The 24,321-nt window shown below is 44.9% G+C and overlaps 1 protein-coding gene across 1 annotated transcript in view; it reads left to right on the top strand.

Annotated features, from left to right (window-relative positions):
- The window catches only part of FAM83H (family with sequence similarity 83 member H), a 57,208-nt gene extending 46,005 nt beyond the window's left edge, over positions 1 to 11,203 (top strand). The window contains exons 3-5 of the mRNA XM_084620995.1: positions 4,879 to 5,043; positions 5,373 to 5,497; positions 6,680 to 11,203. Of these exons, the coding sequence (XP_084477121.1) occupies positions 4,879 to 5,043; positions 5,373 to 5,497; positions 6,680 to 9,320 (2,931 nt within the window). The 3' untranslated portion in view covers positions 9,321 to 11,203. The remainder of the gene's footprint in view (positions 1 to 4,878; positions 5,044 to 5,372; positions 5,498 to 6,679) is intronic.
- The last annotated feature ends 13,118 nt before the right edge of the window (positions 11,204 to 24,321 follow it).

The following is a 24,321-nucleotide window of genomic DNA, read 5'->3' as shown; positions in this document are numbered from 1 at the left end:
AGACACCACCCCCACTGCCAACTTTAAAGAATATAGGCAATACCTACAGAATGGGGGAATTGTATCTTGCAAAGCTGTAAATCCTGAAAAGGATTTAGGGGGTCACAGTGGACAGGCTACTGAACAGGAGCTCCCACTGAGACATGGTAGATGTATAAAACAGAGAGAGTGAATGCATGTAGGGAAGCGAGTTTTACATTGGTGAGTCCGATACTGGAATACTGCGTCCAGGTTTAGTGTCGACATTTTAAAAAGCATGTTGAAAAAGTGGAGAAGATATAAAGAAGAACCACAAAAATGATTCCAAGGCTGGAAAAAAAAATGCTTTACAGTAAGAGAAAGGACTCAGTCTGTTCAGCTTATCAAAAAGATGTTTAAGAGGTGAATTGATTATGATGTAGAAGTATCTTAATAGGGAGAAAAAAACAGCTATTAAAGGTCTCTTTAATTTAGCAAAAAGAAAAGGAGGAGTTGTGGCACCTTAGAGACTAACAAATTTATTTGAGCATAAGCTTTTGTAAGCTACAGCTCACTTCATCGGATGCATGCAGTGGAAAATACAGTGCAGAGATTTATAGACATAGAGAACATGAAACAATGGGTGTTACCATACACACTGTAATGAGAGTGATCAGGTAAGGTGAGCTGTTACCAGCAGGAGGGCGGGGGGGGGTACCTTTTGTAGTGATAATCAAGGTGGGCCATTTCCAGCAGTTGACAAGAATGTGGGGGGGGGGGGGAGGGGAGAATGGGAAATAGTTTTACTTTGTGTAATGACACATCCACTCCCAGTCTTTATTCAAGCCTAAGTTCATTGGCACCCTGACAGCAGGATTGTCTGGCTATGTAGACTCCCTCCTCAGGCCCTATGCTACCAGCACTCCCAGCTACCTTTGAGACACCACTGACTTCCTGAGGAAACTACAATCCATCGGTGATCTTCCTGATAACACCATCCTGGCCACTATGGATGTAGAAGCCCTCTACACCAATATTCCACACAAAGATGGACTACAAGCTGTCAGAAACAGTATCTCCGATAATGTCACGGCAAACCTGGTGGCTGAACTTTGTGACTTTGTCCTCACCCGTAACTATTTCACATTTGGGGACCTTCAAATCAGTGGCACAGCTATGGGTACCCGCAGGGCCCCACAGTATGCCAACATTTTTATGGCTGACTTAGAACAACGCTCCCTCAGCTTTCGTCCCCTTATGCCCCTACTCTACTTGCTCTACACTGATGACATCTTCATCATCTGGTCCCATGGAAAAGAAGCCCTTGAGGAATTCCACCATGATTTCAACAATTTCCATCCCACCATCAACCTCAGCCTGGACCAGTCCACACAAGAGATCCAATTCCTGGACACTACAGTGCTAATACGCAATGGTCATAGAATCATAGAATATCAGGGTTGGAAGGGACCTCTAGTCTAGTCCAACCCCTGCTCAAAGCAGGACCAATCTGTCAACTAAATCATCCCAGCCAGGGTTTTGTCAAGCCTGACCTTAAAAACTTCTGAGGAAGGAGATTCTACCACCTCCCTAGGTAACGCATTCCAGTGTTTCACCACCCTCCTAGTGAAAAAGTTTTTCCTAATACCCAACCTAAACCTCCCCCACTGCAACTTGAGACCATTACTCCTTGTCCTGTCCTCTTCTACCACTGAGAATAGTCTAGAACCATCCTCTCTGGAACCACCTCTCAGGTAGTTGAAAGCAGCTATCAAATCCCCCCTCATTCTTCTCTTCTGCAGACTAAACAATCCCAGTTCCCTCAGCCTCTCCTCATAAGTCATGTGTTCCAGACCCCTAATCATTTTTGTTGCCCTTCGCTGGACTCTCTCTAATTTATCCACATCCTTCTTGGGATGGGAATGGGAATAAAGGCTTGAATAAAGACTGGGAGTGGGAAATAGTTTTACTTTGTGTAATAACACATCCACTCCCAGTCTTGGCAACAAGGGCACACTGCTGACTCATATCCAGCTTCTCGTCCACTGTCACCCCTAGGTCCTTTTCCACAGAACTGCTGCCTAGCCATTCGGTCCCTAGTCTGTAGCGGTGCATTGGGTTCTTCCGTCCTAAGTGCAGGATCCTGCACTTATCCTTATTGAACCTCATCAGATTTCTTTTGGCCCAATCCTCCAATTTATCTAGGTCCCTCTGTATCCTATCCCTGCCCTCCAGCATATCTACCACTCCTCCTAGTTTAGTATCATCCACAAATTTGCTGAGAGTGCAATCCACACCATCCTCCAGATCATTTATGAAGATATTGAACAAAACCGGCCCTAGGACCGACCCCTGGGGCACTCCACTTGACACCGGCTGCCAGCTAGACATGGAACCATTGATCACTACCCGTTGAGCCCGACAATCTAGCCAACTTTCTACCCACCTTATAGTGCATTCATCCAGCCCATACTTCTTTAACTTGCTGACAAGAATACTGTGGGAGACCGTGTCAAAAGCTTTGCTAAAGTCAAGAAACAATACATCCACTGCTTTCCCTTCATCCACAGAACCAGTAATCTCATCATAGAAGGCGATTAGATTAGTCAGGCATGACCTTCCCTTGGTGAATCCATGCTGACTGTTCCTGATCACTTTCCTCTCATGTAAGTGCTTCAGGATTGATTCTTTGAGGACCTGCTCCAGGATTTTTCTGGGGACTGAGGTGAGACTGACTGGCCTGTAGTTCTCAGGATCCTCCTTCTTCCCTTTTTTAAAGATTGGCACCACATTAGCCTTTTTCCAGTCATCTGGGACTTCCCCCGTTCGCCACGAGTTTTCAAAGATAAACACATGAACACCACCCTATACCGGAAACCTACTGACCTCTATGCCTACCTACATGCCTCCAACTTTCATCCAGATCACACCATACTACCCATTGTCTACAGCCTAGCTTTACGATAGAACCGCATTTGTTCCAACCCCTCAGACAGAGACAAACACCTACAAGATCTCTATCAAGCATTCTTACAACTACAGTATCCACCTGCTGAAGTGAAGAAACAGATTGACAGAGCCAGAAGAGTACCCAGAAGTTACCGATTACAGGACAGGCCCAACAAAGAAAATAACAGAACGCCACTAGCCATCACCTTCAGACCCCAACTAAAACCTCTCCAACGCATCATCAAGGATCTACAACCTATCCTGAAGGACGACCCATCACTCTCACAGATCTTGGGAGACAGGCCAGTTCTTTCTTACAGACAGCCCCCGAACCTGAAGCAACCACATACCACACAACAGAACCACTAACCCAGGAACCTATCCTTGCAACAAAGCCCGTTGCCAACTGTGTCCACATATCTATTCAGGGGCCACCATCATAGGGCCTAATCACATCAGCCACACTATCAGAGGCTCGTTCACCTGCACATCTACCAATGTGATATATGCCATCATGTGCCAGCAATGCCCCCTCTGCCATGTACATTGGCTAAACTGGACAGTCTCTACGTAAAAGAATAAATGGACACAAATCAGATGTCAAGAATTATAACATTCAAAAACCAGTCGGAGAACACTTCAATCTCTTCAAAAGTGGCAATTCTTCAACAAAAAAAAAAAACTTCAAAAACAGACTCCAACGAGAGACTGCTGAATTGGAATTAATTTGCAAACTGGATACTATTAATTTAGGCTTGAATAAAGACTGGGAGTGGATGTGTCATTACACAAAGTAAAACTATTTCCCCATGTTCCTCCCCTCCTCCCCCCCTGTTCCTCACACATTCTTGTCAACTGCTGGAAATGGCCCACCTTGATTATCACTACAAAAGGTTTTTCCGGCCCGCCTCCCCTCCCACCCCCCCGCTCTCCTGCTGGTAATAGCACACCTTACCTGATCACTCTGGTTACAGTGTATATGGTAACACCCATTGTTTCATGTTCACTGTTAATATAAATCTTCCCACTGTATTTTCCACTGAATGCATCTGATGAAGTGAGCTGTAGCTCACGAAAGCTTATGCTCAAATAAATGTGTTAGTCTCTAAGGTGCCACAAGTACCCCTGTTCTTTTTGTGGATACAGACTAACACGGCGGCTACTCTGAAACCTTTAATTTAGCAGATAGGCTACAAGCTGAAGACAAATTAAAATTAGAAATAAAGCACACATTTTTAATAGTGATGGTGGTTAGCCATTGGAACAAGTTACCAAGGGAAGTGTTGGGTTCTTCATCTCTTGATGGTTTCAGATCAAGACAGGATGCTTTGTTGGAAGATATGCTTATTCAAACCCAAATTATCATGGACAGTAGGGGGTAATGATGAAATTCTCAGGCCTGTGTTAGGCAGGAAATCAGACTGGGGATACATCTATACTACAAGTACTACAGGCCATGCCGCTGTAGCATAGACACTTACTACAGTGACGTGAGGGTTTTTTCATCGCAGTAGGAAACCCACCCACCCCCTCAGCAGGGAGTAGCTAGGGCAATGGATGAATTCTTCCACTGACCTAGCTGCATCTACAGTGGGGTGAGGTCAACCTACCTGTCATGCAGGGCATGAATTTTTTCATAGCCCTGAGTGATGTAGCTAGTTCAACCTAAGTTTTAGGTGTAAATCAGACCTAGATGATCTAATGATTCCTTCCAGCCTTAAAGCGTAAGAATTCTTACTCTCGGGACATGAAGTGAGTCCAGAAGGGGCAGGTGCCAGAGTGGGGCACAGAACAGGTCCAGCAGGGCATGTGCTGTCAGGGTAGGGGGAAGGAATGCAGCAAGTACAACAGAGGCAGATGCTGGGGTGGGAGGGACTGTGCTGTAAGCAGCTGCCAGTGAATGCTCATATATAGGGATGACGAAGGCAGGCCTGAAACTGGACTGTCCTTACCTCACTCTCTCTCCCACAGGTAGTAGCTATAGTGATGGACGTTTTCACAGATGTGGATCTGCTGAGTGAAGTGTTGGATGCTGCTGCCCGCAGGGTCCCTGTGTATATCCTCCTGGATGAAATGAACTCCCAGCTCTTCCTAGACACAGCTGCTAAGTGCAAAGTCAACCTCAACTATGTGGAGGTGACCTGGGCGGGTTCATCGCTGGGACCCTATGGTCTGGTCCTGAGGAGCTGGGGGGAGGAGGGAGGGAGGGGTTTACAAGGCAGATGGGTGTAAGGGGCCAGGAGAGAAAGGAGTTATCTCAGTAATGAGGGGGAGATAAAGGCGGGAGGAAGCCTGGGTAGTGTCATGATGAGACACTGTAGCTGGACAGAAAGGCAAATAGAGAAGCTAGTGCTGATGTTATGGGAGAGATGGGTATGAAAAAATGAGCTAATGGGGGACAAGGGGAGTGCAAGAGCAGCTGCTGCCTTTGGAAGTCACTGCCTCATCTCTCTGCTGGTTTGCAGTTCCTGAGGGTCCGGACAGTTTCTGGCCCCACCTATTACTGCCGCACGGGGATGTCCTTCAAAGGGCATGTGAAAGAGAAGTTCCTGTTGGTGGACTGCATGGTGGTGCTAAGTGGCAACTACAGGTGAGGGGGTGTAGGGAGGGACTGCAGAATGGCATGGCCCTGTCTCCATTAGGAAGAGATGCTGGTGGAAGAGGGCGCTCTAACTATGACAACTAAATGTCAGTGGCATGTTTGTATCCCTTAAACTCGACATTGGCGCACAATGCACGATTATTCCAAGGGATAATATATAATTCTGTAGCTAAGGAAACTACAGAAATCTAAAGCCAAGCTTGTTTCATATCCGGGACGTAAAATATCTGTACAAAGAATTAGTAATTGTTACAACTAATTTAAACACTCAAAATCACTGCAGACACCAGCAGTGCGAGGGACGCTAAGTCCAAATACCACCTGGCTGAAGCCACAACATAATCCGCCCAGACTGAGTCATGTCAGTGATTGTGTCCTGAGAAAACATAGTCAGGTTTTTGAAATATTTTTTTATTTCAACCCAGCACCAAACCTAAGTGTTATCATAGAATAATTAAAGTTGCTAAAAAGATGGATGGGTTATTAAAATCAGCATCTAGTTACAAGTATGGGAGTGACTACTGCATAATATTAATATATAGAAGTTACTATGTCAATGCCTGTGTTATACTTCTGAGTTCAGATAGGTCAGTCTAATGAAAACAGCATACTAAGTACTTTTGGTACTAAAGTGAGTGTCCCCACATTAAAAACCCAGATAAGGAAAATTATTACCTCATTGAGGCAGGGAGCATGCTGTATGGATCTTGCTGAGAGAGTGAGATAGTACTTGTGAGGAATGGGGTGCTCTTCCTTGCAGGGGAGTCCTTGTCTCAGTGCTGTACAGGTGGGTACTTTATTTACAAATAAAAAGAATGTATTAAAATAACTTTAAAATATTTAATTAAAAAAAATTCAGACAGGACAATCATATTAGCATATTTTACCATAACCCTCATCCTCCTTTCCCCCATCTCCTCTTCTCTGTGGTTACCACTTGATATGTTAGATCTTTCAGTTTAGAACATGAGCCTATTAGTCTTGGGACTGACTGATGCCCAATGATCAATAATTGTTAATGGGGGACTCTTGTGGGCTGTAGAAAGCTGCCAGAGTAGTACTTGGTGCTAGTAAAAGGCTAGACCTAGTGCATGGTGGATGTGAAGTGGTGCCACTGATTTGACACATCAGATGCTAACCACATCTCATCTTTTCTGTATCTTGGTACAGTTTTATGTGGTCCTTTGAGAAGATTCATCGAAGCATCGCTCACATCTTCCAAGGGGAGCTGGTGTCCAGCTTTGATGAAGAATTCCGAATTCTTTTTGCTCAGTCGGACCCTCTCATTCCTCCAGCCAATGTCTTGGTGAAGGCAGAGAAGCCATTTACCATGGCCCCTTTTGGCAACAATATGCCCTTCTTTCCAAAGAAACCACACCTGCTATTCCAGAGGGATGACAATGTCTTTCCGCCCTTCATGGACAGAGTTGATCCAGACAGATACTTCTTGTCAGCCTTTAGACGGGATGAACTGATGCGCCACAGTATGGAGGGGTCAGCAATGCGCATGTATTCTAAGAAGGCAGAAATGGAGAATTCTCAGATTGATCCTGTCAGAGGTTTATTTCGCTCCAGGCAGTTAGAGCTGGATTCCTTTAAGAGGCACAGCTTTGCTGAAGGAACCTTTGAAAACTTTTCTTCTTCAAAGCAGTGTTCTAGGCAGATGTTCATGAACAATCTGGATGACTTTAAAATGCAGTCCAGTCACTTTCAAAAGGACCAGTTCTACCAGTATCAATTTGAACATCCCTATGGTTCCAGCAGGCCTCAGGGGTTCTTTGAGCGAATCCGAGGAGGTAGGCCGGGATTCAATGAAATGGAGGACTATGCACAGGACCCCAGATACCCTGAACTTGAATCCCACTTCCCACAAGAGGGTTTCCCCTTAAGGCTAGATTATGAGCATTCAAATTCTTCCAGGGAAGTGAGGCATGGTTCTGACCAAGTAAACCCTGCAGGGCTGATGTCACTAAGGAGGCAAAACATAGGGCAGAAATTCATGTGCCAGACATCCCCCACACGGAAGCAGAGCCTGGAACAACGACTGTTTTTACAAGACCAGGACCCAGATCAGGACAAGAAGACCCAGGAAAATAGAACAGGTTTGCGTAACTGGAGGATTTCTTCATACCTGAGTGCATACCAGTCAGAACCAGGAGACGAAGGCATCCCAATGCCCATGGAATCAGAGTCATATAATGATGTTTTGAGCCTTGGGGAGCCCCTCACAAAGCACCCCAGTGACCTGATCCCTTCTTTCAAGTCTCCTATGTCATTTAATAATAAATCATTGGGAATTGAAAGTGCCAAAGAGTCGGCAGGTACTGAGAGAGCAGGCGAGGAGACCTCCCTTGTGAAACAGGATTCCTTTAGGTCCAGGATAAATCCTTTGATCCAGAGGAGCTCAAGGCTCAGATCTTCTTTGATTTTTAATGCTGCCAATTTAGATCAGCAGAATACAACAATGGAGAAGATTCAGATGATCCAAAAGGAGCAAATGTCCAGTGATATTATAAAAGACAATGAAACTATAAAGGCAGCCACCTCTTCTAAAGTGGCAGAGCTTTTAGAGAAGTACAAAACTGTGGGGAAAGACAGAGAGAGTGCTACAGTTAGTCACACCAAAGCTGTTTCCAGTTTTCTACAGGAAGAATCTCAGAATGCAGAGAAAAAATGTACCAAAGCTGTGCAATACAAGATCCTGGAGAGTAGGGTGCTAGACTCAAAAGAATCCTTCAGTAGTTACAAGATGCACATTGAGTCTGAGAAACAGCTTGGTATGTCTCCCTCAGCCACCCAGCTCCTTGACACACTAAGTAAAGATCCTATAACAAATATTAGCAGCAAAATGGAAAAATTATCTTCTCGGTTCTATCCCATAGACAGCAAACCTACTCTTCCAATGAAGGAGAACCTGATGTTTGTAGGAGACACTCAGAAGCTTGCTCTGCCAGAGAAAAGGGAGAAACTGACATTCAGAAGAGACACACAGGAACTAGCTGACACAGAATTCAAGAAACCACAGGCTAGGATAAGCACCACATCAATTCCTGAAAGTTTATCCAAGAATCAAGGGTCTGACAGCTCTCTCAATAAATCTGAGGAAGAGGGTGCCAAACAGGAACAGAGTCCATTGGAATTTTTTAGGAAAGGGTCGCTAAGGTTGAAACAGTTGCTGAATCCAAAAGGTGAAAAGAAATCAGAGGAAGAAACCATTCTTGAGAGTGGAAAGTTTGACAAGCAGACCATGAGCCTTAAACGATCTTCGAAAGGGGATTTTCAGGAAGTGATGGAGGAAGAGAAATCCCAAAGGATCACAACAGCACCTGCTTTCAAAAGCAACCAGCCATCTCAGACCAGGTTTGCTTCTTCCACGGCAAACATCCTATACAGCAGCAACCTCCGTGATGACACAAAGGTGATTCTGGAGCAAATTTCTGCCAACAGTCAGAAGAACAGAGCTGAGTTGGCCAAGCAACTACCTTCCACAAGTAATCCTGATCTTACCAAGTCTACCAGCAGCTTGGAATGTAAAGGCGAGAAGGAGAAAAGCTGCAACATTAGCAGGTCAGAAAGTTTTGGGAGCCATAAGAGGAATCCTCAGAGGCAACCATCAGAGGACAGAGATACCCTTCTGAAAAAGATGGAGAATATGCGAAAGGAGAAACGGGTCTATAGTAGGTTTGAGGTCTTCTGCAAGAAGGATGAACAACCAGTTCAGAGTGATGGGGAATATGACACAGATGCCAAAGACAAGAAAATGGGAAAATTCATGCCCAAACTCCTGGGGACCTTCAAAACCAAAAAGTGACCTTAGAAATGCTGCCTAAATCCCAACTCCAGGGGCTGTAATTATGGTCTGTCAATGGAGAAATGGGAGGTTATGCTTCAGTGATGGACACTAGTAACATACTGAATACTCCTTCATGTTGTTGAGTGTGCAGTTGTGCAACACTGGCCTCCTACAGCATGATTTCCTCATATAGTTACATGGTGAAAGGCAATTTTACTGCAATAGGATCCAAATTATAAAAAAATTAAATCAACAGATTGTTTAAAACAAAAATAAAGTGGAGTCTATTTATCATCTGCAGAGGGAAGCTCCTCAGCAGACAGAACAAGCTTGCTATTATTCGGGGAGGGGTGAAACTATAATGCAAAGCTCTGCCCTGAGCCAGGGAAGTCCGTACTTCTCATTTACAAGAACAATGCTGATTTTTGGATATTTCTCAGGTTGTGGTCCGTTTTTTCCACATATGTGGTACCAGGAGGATCTTTGACAGTTTCCAGGAGCAAGATCTTGCAGTAAATTCTTTGCCCTTACCTGTAGTTATGACCTTGTCCATCGGCACATGTCCAGCTTTTATACTTAGCATTGTATAACCTTATGGGTGTTTTTAAATATAGTTGAAAATATTATTGCTTTAGAGGGGGAGGCATGAGCAGGCAGCTGGAAGGCAGCAGCAGAGGGAATTTACATGCCATGCGGGGATAAAGAGGTGTCTCTAGTTTAAATTAGCCAAGCTAGTAGGGCACTGAATCAAGCCTGTACAATGCAGCCTTCATCAAGCAGAATCTTCCTTGAGGGTGTACCGCCAAGAAGAGGTGTTTTCTCTCAGGGAGGGATTTGTAGCAGAGGATAAGCCATTTCAAGTGTTAGCAGGTTCCCTCATTGTGACGACAAGAGAGGGAGGAGGGATTCAGACAAAAGGAGGAAATAACTGAGCTTTACTGTAACTTATCTTTTCTTAAAGCTCAACAATGTTTTTTTCTTACATAGATTTCTTTCAAGTGTTTGGTACCAGGCCTGGCCCAGACCAGCCTGTATGGTTCATACTGTGGTATTGGATTGTCTGGCAGGACAGTGGGCGGAGGGTGGGTGTCAAAAAGAAAGAAGAGCATTGTACATAAAGTTTTCTGCCTTGGGTCTGTTGTTCTTCAGCCTGGGACTTTCTCTTTTAGGCAACACAGCAGCAGTGCAATGGGTCTGAATGCTGGAAGTTATATCTGATTTTATATTTTTATCTGTGTGCCTACAGGTACAAACAAACACATTTGGTAAATTAAAAAATAAATGCATAAAAAGTCACAGCAAGCTCAAGTCCTCTGCTGGCAAGGCAGCCTAGAAGAACATCTTATAGTACCTGGGCTGTGGGAAGGGAGAAATAATTCCTTTGAAAATAGGCAATAAGACTTTTGAGAATCAGTTCTGGCCACCTTTCTTTACTCCACATCACTGCCAGAAGCTCAGTTCCCCATTACAACTGTGGTTCCCACCCAGCCTCACAGGTTGGGAGTTTACCTGCAGTGTAGGCCATTATGTGACAACTGTAACTGGGGAAAGAGGCCCATACCTCTTTTTGGAAGTGGCTGCCTTACTCCTTTGGACTGTGTTTCTAACAAGGGGAGGCAAAAGATATAAGGGCTGAGGCCTAACTCATGCATGTCAGGTGCTCCTTAGTTCCTGCAACAACAAACAAGGTGGAAAGTCAAGCAAAAACAAAAGAGGAATGTAGCAGAGAACTATGTTTTAGAACTCTATTAGAGCTACATCTACAAGACAGGTTTCAGAGTAGCAGCCGTGTTAGTCTGTATCCACAAAAAGAACTGGAGTACTTGTGGCACCTTAGAGACTAACACATTTATTTGAGCATAAGCTTTTGTGAGCTACAGCTCACTTCATCGGATGCATGCAGTGGAAAATACAGTGGGGAGATTTTTTTATACACAGAGAACATGAAACAATGGGGGTTACCATACACACTGTAACCAGAGTGATCAGGTAAGGTGAGCTACTACCAGCAGGAGAGAAAAAAAACCTTTTGTAGTGATAATCAAGGTGGGCCATTTCCACTTTCTCTCCTGCTGGTAGTAGCTCACCTTACCTGATCACTCTGGTTACAGTGTGTATGGTAACACCCATTGTTTCATGTTCTCTGTGTATAAAAAATCTCCCCACTGTATTTTCCACTGAATGCATCCGATGAAGTGAGCTGTAGCTCACAAAAGCTTATGCTCAAATAAATGTGTTAGTCTCTAAGGTGCCACAAGTACTCCTTTTCTATCTACAAGACAGTGATCAAATGATCCTAAAGGACTGGGCAGACCATTTCTTCCCCTCCTGTGGCCTACACTGAAGAGTATTTTCCATCCCTATCTGAAGAAACTCCCAACTTCCCAGCCCAGCTCATGTTTCACCTGGTGCATATGTTGTGGGTAGGAAGTAAGTGCCCTTACTTTGAACTATCCTTCTGAGTTTTCCTGCCAATGCCAGTGAGATTGAGAAACAGCTGATGCCCCTTCCATGATCACTAGGATTGCAGGTTTGTCATAGCAGGAAAAAAATGTCACGTATTGTGCTTTTCCTATTTGTCCATGACTTTTTTCCTGTGTCCACAACTCATCCTGAAGTGGCAGCTCATGCAATTCCTGTCCCATGGTTTGAGCTTGGCTCTCTGCTCTGCATGCCCTGGGTTGCAAACCTGCTCAAGTTTGACCTGCCAGACCCTCCATCATGACTGGGTGAGAGAAGGAGAGGGAGAAAACTTCAATGAATGGCATTGTGCCCGGGTGGACTGGGCCACAGAACCACTCAGGTTTGGCCTGCCTGACATTCTATCATGACAGAGCAGTCAGGCAAACCTAAGCAGTGCTGCGAACCAGTGTGCCCGGTTGCAATGCCAGGAGCAAGGTGCTGAGCCCAGCATCATGGGACACAGGAGCCACAGGAACTGCCACTTTGGGGTGAGTGCAGGGCACTGGGCCCAGAACCAGGGGACACAGGAGCTGCCGCTGCAGGGCGAGTGCAGGGTGCCAGGTCCAGTCCTGTGGGACAAAGAAGCCAGTTGCAGGGTGATTGTGGGGTGGGTTCTCTCCGCAGCAGCTCCCACCAGCTTCCCCTCTGCACTCAGCCAGGATTAGGGTTGCAGTGCTGGAGTGGAGGGTCCTGCTGCAGGTGGTTGGTGCCCCCTTGGTGAGGCAAGGAGGGCATTTTTTTAAATAAAAAAGAAAACATTTTTAAAATTTTTGATGAAAAAAATGCTGAAATAAACCTGCAGCCCTAATGAACAAGTACCGGGGCTGGAGCTGCAAGCTCAGCAACCCTGCTACAGGTATGTGGATGACAGGTGGGGGAAGGGCCGATTGAGTGCCAACAGTTGACAGTAGCTTTATTTATGTCTTAAAGAATTAAAGGTTTCAAGATGCCTAGCTGTCATGCTAACAGCACTATATAAATTAATTAAATTTTCCGTGACAAATGGTGGTTATTTTATTGGTTGCTGGAAGCAGTGTCAAATGAAGCCCTGTGTGGCTGGATTTCCCAATTTGAAGAATGGGCTGTTCAGGAAGCCCCACAAGTGATGATTAAAATCTCCAGTGATCAAGATTATATATCATTTCTAACATGAACAGTTCAATTAGACGTAAATACATTAGCACAAAGAAATGAGCAGAGAAGTGCAGAGGAGTGGGCTAAAAACACAATAAGGAGCCTAAAGGGCATTTTAAATTTACTCCATGTTGCAAATAACACTAGGAGGAAGATGGCACAAGAGTTCATACAGTAGAACAGAACAGTCTTGTTCCTGTACAGAGCCTCATCTCTTTTCTTATTCAGTTTCTTGCTACTGTTATATATTAAGAGGATGCTATCTAAGCCATTCTGTATATTGTGGTGCATAAAATAAACAAATTAATTTTTACTAAAACACTGTGTTGGAGTCAGATTTCACACACAGAATTGTTTAGTGTAGCACATGATGGTGAGCTAAATGCTGTAGGTGGGATGAGGGAGGCAAGGATGTCAAAGCCAGGCAGGCAGTGAGCTGGAGAGTCACAGATTACCTGACCTGTAAATATTTTCCATCTGCACTTTCTTTCCCCAAATAAAAAGAGATTGTTAAAAAGAAAAGAGCCTCAGTGAAGTGTGGCTAATATCAAGAGAAAAAAATAAAAACAGCATGACACATTCTACACCAAGTTCTACACCTCTAATAACTTTATATATGAAATCAGTAACACCCAGAAGCCCTAGTCAAGATCATGGCCATATTGTTCAAGGTGCTGTACAAAACACAGTCAGCTGCACTATGAAGGTGAGGGGATAGAGATCCACTCAAATATATGCAGGGCTAGAGCCTTGGGTGGTTTAAAATCTGTGTCCGTCCATTGACTTCAACAGTACCACACCGACTTGCACCATCTAAGGATCTAACCCACAATTTTTATATACACAGAAGAGCATTTGGATAATCCATTTGTTATTACAAACAGCAGTACTGTATGAATTAAATCAAATTATTTGAAAGTCTAAAAATGAATTGTAAAGTGACCCAGCCCCTTCTCCACTGCCATGTTCATACTGCTCTTCATCACTCCATCAAGCTACAACCCTAACTGTGCCCTCCTCGCTCTGCGACTGAAATGTGGTGTTGGAGGTATACTACGGATTTTATATATTATTTCTGGGGGCTTGTCTAGATCAGTGGTTCTTAACCTGGGGTGCACGAACCCCCTGGGGCTGCGAGATGCCCTTTCAGGGGGTGTGAGACATGCCGGATATTTTTAGAAGGTAAATCATCGAAAACACAAATTAAGCACAGGCATGTAAGTACAACTACTTTGTTTCATCAGACCTCTGTATGTATTAACTTTATACATTTTTTAACAATTACTGTAATATACAAACAAAAAATATATCTAGGTTTAAAGAACTGACCTACTTCAATGATTTTTGATAAGGGGTGTGAGAACATATTTTGAGAACCAAAGGGGTGCAGGCCACAGTAAAGGTTAAGAACCACTGAACAAATGAACAGTTACTGTGCAGCAACCTGGGGTATAAATTTGGAGAGGACTAGCAAACCGCACACAATCTGTGTGTAACCTGCTGCCATGCATCAAAAATTCCCTAGAGGACTTTGAGTTACTCCCATTTGAAAGTTGAGAAGATCCAAAGTGCACCAGGGAAATTTTAGGGTGTGGCAACAGGGTCCACATGGACAGTTGGTGTGCAGTATGCTAATATGCTACTATGCTCTCAAATGATAAAAGACAAAAACACCATGTCATAGAATCATAGAATATCAGGGTTGGAAGGGACCCCTGAAGGTCATCTAGTCCAACCCCCTGCTCGAAGCAGGACCAATTCCCAGTTAAATCATCCCAGCCAGGGCTTTTGTCAAGCCTGACCTTAAAAACCTCTAAGGAAGGAGATTCTACCACCTCCCTAGGTAACGCATTCCAGTGTTTCACCAACCTCTTAGTGAAAAAGTTTTTCCTAATATCCAATCTAAACCTCCCCCACTGCAACTTGAGACCATCACTCCTCGTTCTGTCATCTGCTACCATTGAGAACAGTCTAGAGCCATCCTCTTTGGAACCCCCTTTCAGGTAGTTGAAAGCAGCTATCAAATCCCCCCTCATTCTTCTCTTCTGCAGGCTAAACAATCCCAGCTCCCTCAGCCTCTCCTCATAAGTCATGTGTTCTAGACCCCTAATCATTTTTGTTGCCCTTCGCTGGACTCTCTCCAATTTATCCACATCCTTCTTGTAGTGTGGGGCCCAAAACCGGACACAGTACTCCAGATGAGGCCTCACCAATGTCGAATAGAGGGGAACGATCACGTCCCTCGATCTGCTCGCTATGCCCCTACTTATACATCCCAAAATGCCATTGGCCTTCTTGGCAACAAGGGCACACTGCTGACTCATATCCAGCTTCTCGTCCACTGTCACCCCTAGGTCCTTTTCCGTAGAACTGCTGCCTAGCCATTCGGTCCCTAGTCTGTAGCGGTGCATTGGATTCTTCCATCCTAAGTGCAGGACCCTGAACTTATCCTTATTGAACCTCATCAGATTTCTTTTGGCCCAATCCTCCAATTTGTCTAGGTCCTTCTGTATCCTATCCCTCCCCTCCAGCGTATCTACCACTCCTCCCAGTTTAGTATCATCCGCAAATTTGCTGAGAGTGCAATCCACACCATCCTCCAGATCATTTATGAAGATATTGAACAAAACCGGCCCCAGGACCGACCCTTGGGGCACTCCACTTGATACCGGCTGCCAACTAGACATGGAGCCATTGATCACTACCCGTTGAGCCCGACAATCTAGCCAGCTTTCTACCCACCTTATAGTGCATTCATCCAGCCCATACTTCCTTAACTTGCTGACAAGAATACTGTGGGAGACCGTGTCAAAAGCTTTGCTAAAGTCAAGAAACAATACATCCACTGCTTTCCCTTCATCCACAGAACCAGTAATCTCATCATAGAAGGCGATTAGATTAGTCAGGCATGACCTTCCCTTGGTGAATCCATGCTGGCTGTTCCTGATCACTTTCCTCTCATGCAAGTGCTTCAGGATTGATTCTTTGAGGACCAGCTCCATGATTTTTCCAGGGACTGAGGTGAGGCTGACTGGCCTGTAGTTCCCTGGATCCTCCTTCTTCCCTTTTTTAAAGATTGGCACTACATTAGCCTTTTTCCAGTCATCCGGGACTTCCCCGGTTCGCCACGAGTTTTCAAAGATAATGGCCAATGGCTCTGCAATCACAGCCGCCAATTCCTTCACCCAGGAAAGAAGACTTCACAAAATGATCCCTCTATTTCTGACCTCTCAGTCTGCGTCCTCAAAGGAAACCTGCGCAACACCTTCAAAAGACAAACCTGGGTGCTTAAATTCATAAGTTTGTTAGACACTAAAAATCATGGACTCAATAAAGACACTGAATTTATTGTTCATTACAACAATCTATAACCTACTAAACCTCCATTGTCCTATGCCTGCAGAGGTGTTAACCGTCCACTTCACCTTGAATGGTCTCTTACATGGTAATTCCTTATGTTAAACAATTCACTCCACTTTGTATTTAGCTGTGACACTCTAAGGCCTTGTCTACGCTACAGAGTTTTGTTGATGCAAGTTACACCGACGATCAAAAACTGGTATAATTACGTCACTTGTGCATGTTCACACAAGATTCCTTCTGTCGCAGAACACGTCCACGGTCGGTGTTCTAGCACTGACAGAAAGAGCAGTTCACTGTGGGTCGCTATCTTACTGTGCTACTTGCCACCTTCTGCAGCTAGAAGTTGTGGGAAGGCGGAATGGATCACAGTGCATCATGGGTGTGGGCTCAATGTCCCATGATGCATTTTTCCTGTCCCATCATTCCTCAGGCTTCCAATTGCATTTTGCGGCATTTTTCAACTACCCCTGTTTATGTGTGCTCACCATCGCTGTCTGAAAGGATGGATCCTGCACTGCTCTCTACTTTTGTGGTCACGGTTACGAACACATTACGGCTGGTCATGCAGTATATCATGAGCACCCAATTTGAAAAGGAATCAGAGGTGCCTGCCCTGCTGTGTGCCATGGAAAGAAACAACACCAGATTACTTTGGGCATTAACAGAGCAGCTGCACAAGATATACCATTGCTTTTGGACTTGGGAAACAAGCACTGAGTGCTGGGATTGCATCGTTATGTAGGTCTGGGATAACGAGCGGTGGCTGCAGAACTTTTGGATGCGGAAAGCCACCTTCCTGGAACTCTATGTGGCACTCACCCTAGCACTGCAGCAAAAGGACACCAAAATGAGCTGCCCTCTCGGTGGAGAAGTGTGTGGCGATCACTGTGTGGAAGCTAGCAACTCCAAACTGCTACTGGTCAGTTGTGAATCAGTTTGGTGTTGGGAAGTCCACTGCTGGATCTGTGTTAACGCAACTGTGCAGAGCCATTAATCATATCCTGCCATGAAGGACTGTGACTTTTAGAAATGTGCGTGAAGTAGTGGATGGCTTTGTGGCGATCAGATTCCCTAACTGAGGCAGGGCGATAGATGGCACACATATCCCCATTTTGGCCCTGGACCATCTTGCGATGGAGTACATCAATAGAAAGGGGTATTTCTTTTTGGTGTTGCAGGCGCTTGTGGATCACCATGGCAGTTTCACTGACATCAACACAGGGTGATCCGGAAAGGTGCACAATGCACGCATCTTCAGGAACATGAGCCTGTACAGAAAGCTGCAAGCAGGGACTTTCTTTCCAGATCAGAAGATTCCAGTGGGGGATGTTGAAATGCTCAGTGATCCTTGGAGACCCAGCGTACGCTTTATTCCCATGGCTCACGAAGCCTCACATGACAAACCTGGACAGTAGCCAGGAGCACTTCAACAACAGGCTGAGCAGGTGTAGAATGTGCCTTTGGCAGATTAAAAGCACATTGGCACTACCTTTCTGGCAAGTTAGACCTAAATGAGCAAAATATTCCCCTGGTCATAGCAGCCTGCTCTGCACTCCATAACATTTGCAATGCTAAGGGTGAAAAGTTTCCCCTGGGGTAGAGCATGGAAGAGGATTGCCTGGCAGCTGATTTGGAGCAGCCAGATACCAGGGCTACTAGAGGGCCACAATGGGGGGCTATTTGAATCGGGGAGGCTTTGAAGCACCATTTTGACAATGAGCTCCAGTAATGTGTCTTTCTATCCAGCACTCTGCCAGGCTTTGTTAACTGGCTGCCTTGCATGAAAATTTTGATGGTTACTGACTGTGATTTGTACTCAGCAAATGATCAAATTGCCACTTTGAATTAATTCCAGCAGCAATCAACATGTGTAGGAGACAAATAAAGATTGGTTATCTTTCAGAGAGTATGTTTTTATTAAATACCAATTAACAACCCACAAAAAAGGTTTGGTGGGAAGGGAGTGAACAGGAGAGGCTAACGGGAGTTTTGTGAGGGAGTTTACAGGGGGAGTTTGTGTGTGTGGGGGGGGCTAGATACACTTAACATTCCTTAAACTTCTTTTAACTTAAGAAAACCTGATGAAAACAAAACAACAACAAAGGTACAAGCTTCAGGAGTAAAAAGATAATGCAAGCAGAAGTCCAGCAACAGAGTAGGGTCTATCCAGTTTATTGCACCCAATGCAGCATGTATGATTACCTGCCCTACGGGCAGGTGGCATATGTGTGTATTCGGTGCAAGGAGCTCCTGGCCCTCAAGAGGCCATGTACGGGCTTTGGAGACCAGAGTGGCTGAACTGGAGGAACTAAGGGAGGCAGAGAGGTACATAGGAGGGGTCCTTTGACAGGGTAACAAGCCTTGTGGATGGGGGGAAATCATAGAATCATAGAATCATAGAATATCAGGGTTGGAAGGGACCCCTGAAGGTCATCTAGTCCAACCCCCTGCTCGAAGCAGGACCAATTCCCAGTTAAATCATCCCAGCCAGGGCTTTGTCAAGCCTGACCTTAAAAACCTCTAAGGAAGGAGATTCTACCACCTCCCTAGGTAACGCATTCCAGTGTTTCACCACCCTCTTAGTGAAAAAGTTTTTCCTAATATCCAATCTAAACCTCCCCCACTGCAACTTGAGACCATTACTCCTCGTTCTGTCATCTGCTACCTAGAGCCATCCTCTTTGGAACCCCCTTTCAGGTAGTTGAAAGCAGCTATCAAATCCCCCCTCATTCTTCTCTTCTGCAGGCTAAACAATCCCAGCTCCCTCAGCCTCTCCTCATAAGTCATGTGTTCTAGACCCCTAATCATTTTTGTTGCCCTTCGCTGGACTCTCTCCAATTTATCCACATCCTTCTTGTAGTGTGGGGCCCAAAACTGGACACAGTACTCCAGATGAGGCCTCACCGATGTCGAATAGAGGGGAACGATCACATCCCTCGATCTGCTCGCTATGCCCCTACTTATACATCCCAAAATGCCATTGGCCTTCTTGGCAACAAGGGCACACTGCTGACTCATATCCAGCTTCTCGTCCACTGTCACCCCTAGGTCCTTTTCCGTAGAACTGCTGCCTAGCCATTCGGTCCCTAGTCTGTAGCGGTGCATTGGATTCTTCCATCCTAAGTGCAGGACCCTGCACTTATCCTTATTGAACCTCATCAGATTTCTTTTGGCCCAATCCTCCAATTTGTCTAGGTCCTTCTGTATCCTATCCCTCCCCTCCAGCGTATCTACCACTCCTCCCAGTTTAGTATCATCCGCAAATTTGCTGAGAGTGCAATCCACACCATCCTCCAGATCATTTATGAAGATATTGAACAAAACCGGCCCCAGGACCGACCCCTGGGGCACTCCACTTGATACCGGCTGCCAACTAGACATGGAGCCATTGATCACTACCCGTTGAGCCCGACAATCTAGCCAGCTTTCTACCCACCTTATAGTGCATTCATCCAGCCCATACTTCCTTAACTTGCTGACAAGAATACTGTGGGAGACCGTGTCAAAAGCTTTGCTAAAGTCAAGAAACAATACATCCACTGCTTTCCCTTCATCCACAGAACCAGTAATCTCATCATAAAAGGCGATTAGATTAGTCAGGCATGACCTTCCCTTGGTGAATCCATGCTGGCTGTTCCTGATCACTTTCCTCTCATGCAAGTGCTTCAGGATTGATTCTTTGAGGACCTGCTCCATGATTTTTCCAGGGACTGAGGTGAGGCTGACTGGCCTGTAGTTCCCAGGATCCTCCTTCTTCCCTTTTTTAAAGATTGGCACTACATTAGCCTTTTTCCAGTCATCCGGGAAATGATCCCATAGTTGGGACCCTCCTTCCAGATGATGTGGTATCCTCTCACCCTGAGAATACCTCTCCAGTGGAGGGAACTCCAGTTATTAGGAAGAGACAGGTATTAGTAATGGGCGATTTGATCATTAGAAACATAGATAACTGGGTTTGCGATGACTGGGAGAACCGCATGGTAACTTGCTTGCCTGGTGCGAAGGTTGTGGATCTCTTGAGACATCTAGATAGACTTATGTGTAGTGCTGGGGAGGAGCCGGTGGTACATGTAGGTACCAGTGACATAGGGAAGGATAGGAGAGAGGTCCTGGAGGCCAAATTTAGGCTGCTAGATAAGAGATTGAAGTCCAGGACCTTCATGGTAGCATTCTCTGAGATGCTTCCAGTTCCACGCGCGGGGACAGTTAGGCAGAGCTGCAGGGTCTCAATGCCTGGATAAAATAATGGTATAGGGAGGAGGGGTTTAGATTTATTAGGAACTGGGGAAACTTTTGGGAAAGGAGGCGCCTATACAGGAAGGATGGGCTCCACCTAAACCAAAACGGAACCAGATTGCGGGCATTTAAAATTAAAAAGGACGTTGAGCAGTTTTTAAACTAAGGGCTGGGGGAAAGCAGACAGGTGCGGAGGAGCACGTGGTTTGGACAGAGACATCCCTTAGGGGAGGATCTATGAATGGAGATTCTCTATGTCCTAGTAAGGAGGAGAGGATGGAAGAGAAAATACAGGTATGTTGGGGCCCCAGGGCATGGCCACTAGTTAAGTCAATGGGATGGAATACCATGAGGGTCGAGGAAGTCTCCCTGCTCTAGGCTCAGGGGCTTCTTTTCAAATTCCCCTTAATGGAACTCAGGCCTGGCTGGCCTGAATAAGCTCTTTTTCTTTTAAAATAATGTTGCAGCCGCAGATAATGTTCCATAGTGTAGGGTTGGCTGATGCCAAGTTAAGATAACAGGAGGAGACAGCTGCAAGGCCAGACGGGATGTGCTGGTTGTTGAAGTTACTAGGAATGCTTGTTAGAGGTTGCAGGAAATAAACATTGTTGTAACCCATATAAGGAAGGCAAAGTATATGTGCAAAGCTTTGATTGGCTGATGTGTAGTGCAGTAGCATTAAAGAATATAAAAGTGTGTGTAATGACCTGCTCTGGTGTGCAGGATTTGAGATTTCTCTCCCTATACCTTTCTTTGGAATTCCAAATAAACTTTTCTACTTTTCCACCCTGTTGTGATTATTGGGTGATGCATACCGGGCAACGAACCCCTGCTGTTGCTTGCCTCAGGCATTCTGTGCCAGCAACAGGTAGGATCTGATGAAAAACAGTCAAATGAAAAAAAGTCCCATTCAATTATATCATATAATGGCAGATAGCTAAAAAGTGACAAGTTTTTAAAGTGCTTATATGCCAATGCTAGAAGGCTAAATAATAAGATGGGTGAACTAGAGTGCCTGGTATTAAATGAGGATATTGATATAATAGGCATCACAGAAACTTGGTGGAATGAGGATAATCAATGGGACAAAATAAAACCAGGGTACAAAATGTATTGGAAGGACAGAACAGGTCATGCTGGTGGGGGAGTGACACTGTATGTGAAAGAAAGCATAGAATCATAGAGTATCAGGGTTGGAAGGGACCCCTGAAGGTCATCTAGTCCAACCCCCTGCTCGAAGCAGGACCAATTCCCAGTTAAATCATCCCAGCCAGGGCTTTGTCAAGCCTGACCTTAAAAACCTCTAAGGAAGGAGATTCTACCACCTCCCTAGGTAACACATTCCAGTGTTTCACCACCCTCTTAGTGAAAACGTTTTTCCTAATATCCAACCTAAACCTCCCCCACGGCAACTTGAGACCATTACTCCTTGTTCTGTCATCTGGTACCACTGAAAACAGTCTAGATCCATCCTCTTTGGAACCCCCTTTCAGGTAGTTGAAAGCAGCTATCAAATCCCCCCTCATTCTTCTCTTCTGCAGACTAAATAATGCCAGTTCCCTCAGCCTCTCCTCACAAGTCATGTGCTCCAGCTCCCTGATCAAATGAAGTAAAAATCTTAAACGAACTAAACTGTACCATAGAATCTCTATGGATGGTAATTCCATGCTCTAATAATAAGAATGTAGCAGTAGGGATATATTACTGACCACCTGTGAAATGCTCAGGGAGATTAGAGAGGTTATTAAAATAAAAAACTCAATAATAATGGGGGATTTCAACTATCCCCATATTTACTGGGTACATGTCACTACAGGACAGGATGCAGAGATAAAGTTTCTTGACACCTTAAATGACTGCTTCTTGGAGTAGCTAGCCCTGGAACCCACAAGAGGAGGGGCAATTCTTGATTTAGTCCCAAGTGGAGCAGGATCTGGTCCAAGAGGTGAATATAGCTGGACCACTTGGTAATAGTGACCATAATAATATTAAATTTAACATCCTTGTGGCGGTGGAAACACCACAGCAGCCCAACACCATAGCATTTAAATTCAGAAAGGGGGACTACATAAAAATGAGGAAGTTAGTGAAACAGAAATTAAAAGGTACAGCGCAAAAAGTGAAATCCCTGCAAGCTGCATGGAAAATGTTTAAAGATACCATAATAGAGGCTCAAGTTACATATATACCCCAAATTAAAAAACATAGTAAGAGAACCAAAAATGTGCCACCGTGGCTCAACAACAAAGTAAAAGAAGCAGTGAGAGGCAAAAAGGCATCCTTTAGAAAGTGGAAGCTAAATCCCAGTGAGGAAAACAGAAAGGAGCCTAAACACTGGCAAATAAAGTGTAAAAATATAATTAGGAAGGCCAAAAAAGAATCTGAAGAACAGCTAGCTAAAGACTCAAAAAGTAATAGCAAAATTCCTTTTAAGTACATCAGAAGCGAGAAGTTTGCTAAACAACCAGTGGGGCCACTGGCTGATCGAGATGCTAAAGGAGCACTCAAGGATGATAAGGCCGTTGCGGAGAAACTAAATGAATTCTTTGCATCGGTCTTCATGGCTGAGGATGTGAGCGAGATTCCCAAACCTGAACCATTCTTTTTAGGTGGCAAATCTGAGGCACTGTCCCAGAATGAGGTAGTCATTAGAGGAGGTTTTGGAACAAATTGACAAACTAAACAGTAATAGGTCACCAGGACCAGATGGGATTCACCCAAGAGTTCTGAAGGAACTTAAATATGAAATTGCAGAACTACTAACTGTAGTCTGTAACCTATCATTTAAATCAGCTTCTGTACCAGATGAGTGGAGGATAGCTAATGTGACGCCAATTTTTAAAAAAGGTTCCAGAGGTGATCCCGGCAATTACACGTCAGTAAGCCAACTTCAGTACCAGGCAAACTGGTTGAAACTATAGTAAAGAACAAAATTGCCAGACACATAGATGAACACAATTTGTTAGGGAAAAGTCAACATGGTTTTTGTTAAGGGAAATCATGCCTCACCAATCTACTAGAATTCTTTGAGGGAGGTCAACAAGTATGTGGACAAGGGGGATCCAGTGGATATAGTATACTTAGATTTTCAGAAGGCCTTTGACAAGGTCCCTCACCAAAGGCTCTTAAGCAAAGTAAGCTGTCATGGGATAAGAGGGAAGGTCCTCTCATGGATTGGTAACTGGTCAAAAGATAGGAAACAAAGGGTAGGAATAAATGGTCAGTTTTCAGAATGGAGAGTGGTAAATAGTGGTGTCCCCCAGGGATCTGTACTGGGACCAGGCCTATTCAACATATTCATAAATGATCTGGAAAAAGGGGTAAACAGTGAGGTGGCAACATTTGCAGATGATACAAAACTACTCAAGATAGTTAAGTCCCAGGCAGACTGCAAAGAGCTACAGAAGTATCTCTCAAAACTGGATGACTGGGCAACAAAATGGCAGATGAAATTCAATGTTGATAAATGCAAAGTAATGCACATTGGAAAGCGTAATCCCAATGTAGCAGGGTGGTTACCCACTCTTGCCCTGTGGGGCTTAAAAGCCAGCCCTGGGAGAGAGCCAGGGCTGAGGGCAAGAGAAGCTAGGCTGATTGGGGAAATGGCTGCAGCTGGGCCCTGCCCCAATCAGGCCACAGCTGGGTCTATAAAGGGGCTGCTAGGCTGAAGCTTAGCTAGTCTCTCTTTGTGTTCAGAGAGGGAAGGGCCTGGCTGTGGGGACCTGAGGGAATACCTAGCTTGGGGGCAGGGCAGAGGGGGAAAAGCCTTGGGAGCAGGGGAACTCCGGCCTGGAACCCCCAAGGCTGCGAGGTGTAGATTAGG

This window comes from Lepidochelys olivacea, assembly GCF_965140295.1.
Source record: "Lepidochelys olivacea isolate rLepOli2 genome assembly, chromosome: 2".
NCBI lineage: Eukaryota > Metazoa > Chordata > Testudines > Cheloniidae > Lepidochelys > Lepidochelys olivacea.
Note: the sequence above shows the minus strand (reverse complement) of the source record. Positions and strands in the feature narration are given on the sequence as shown.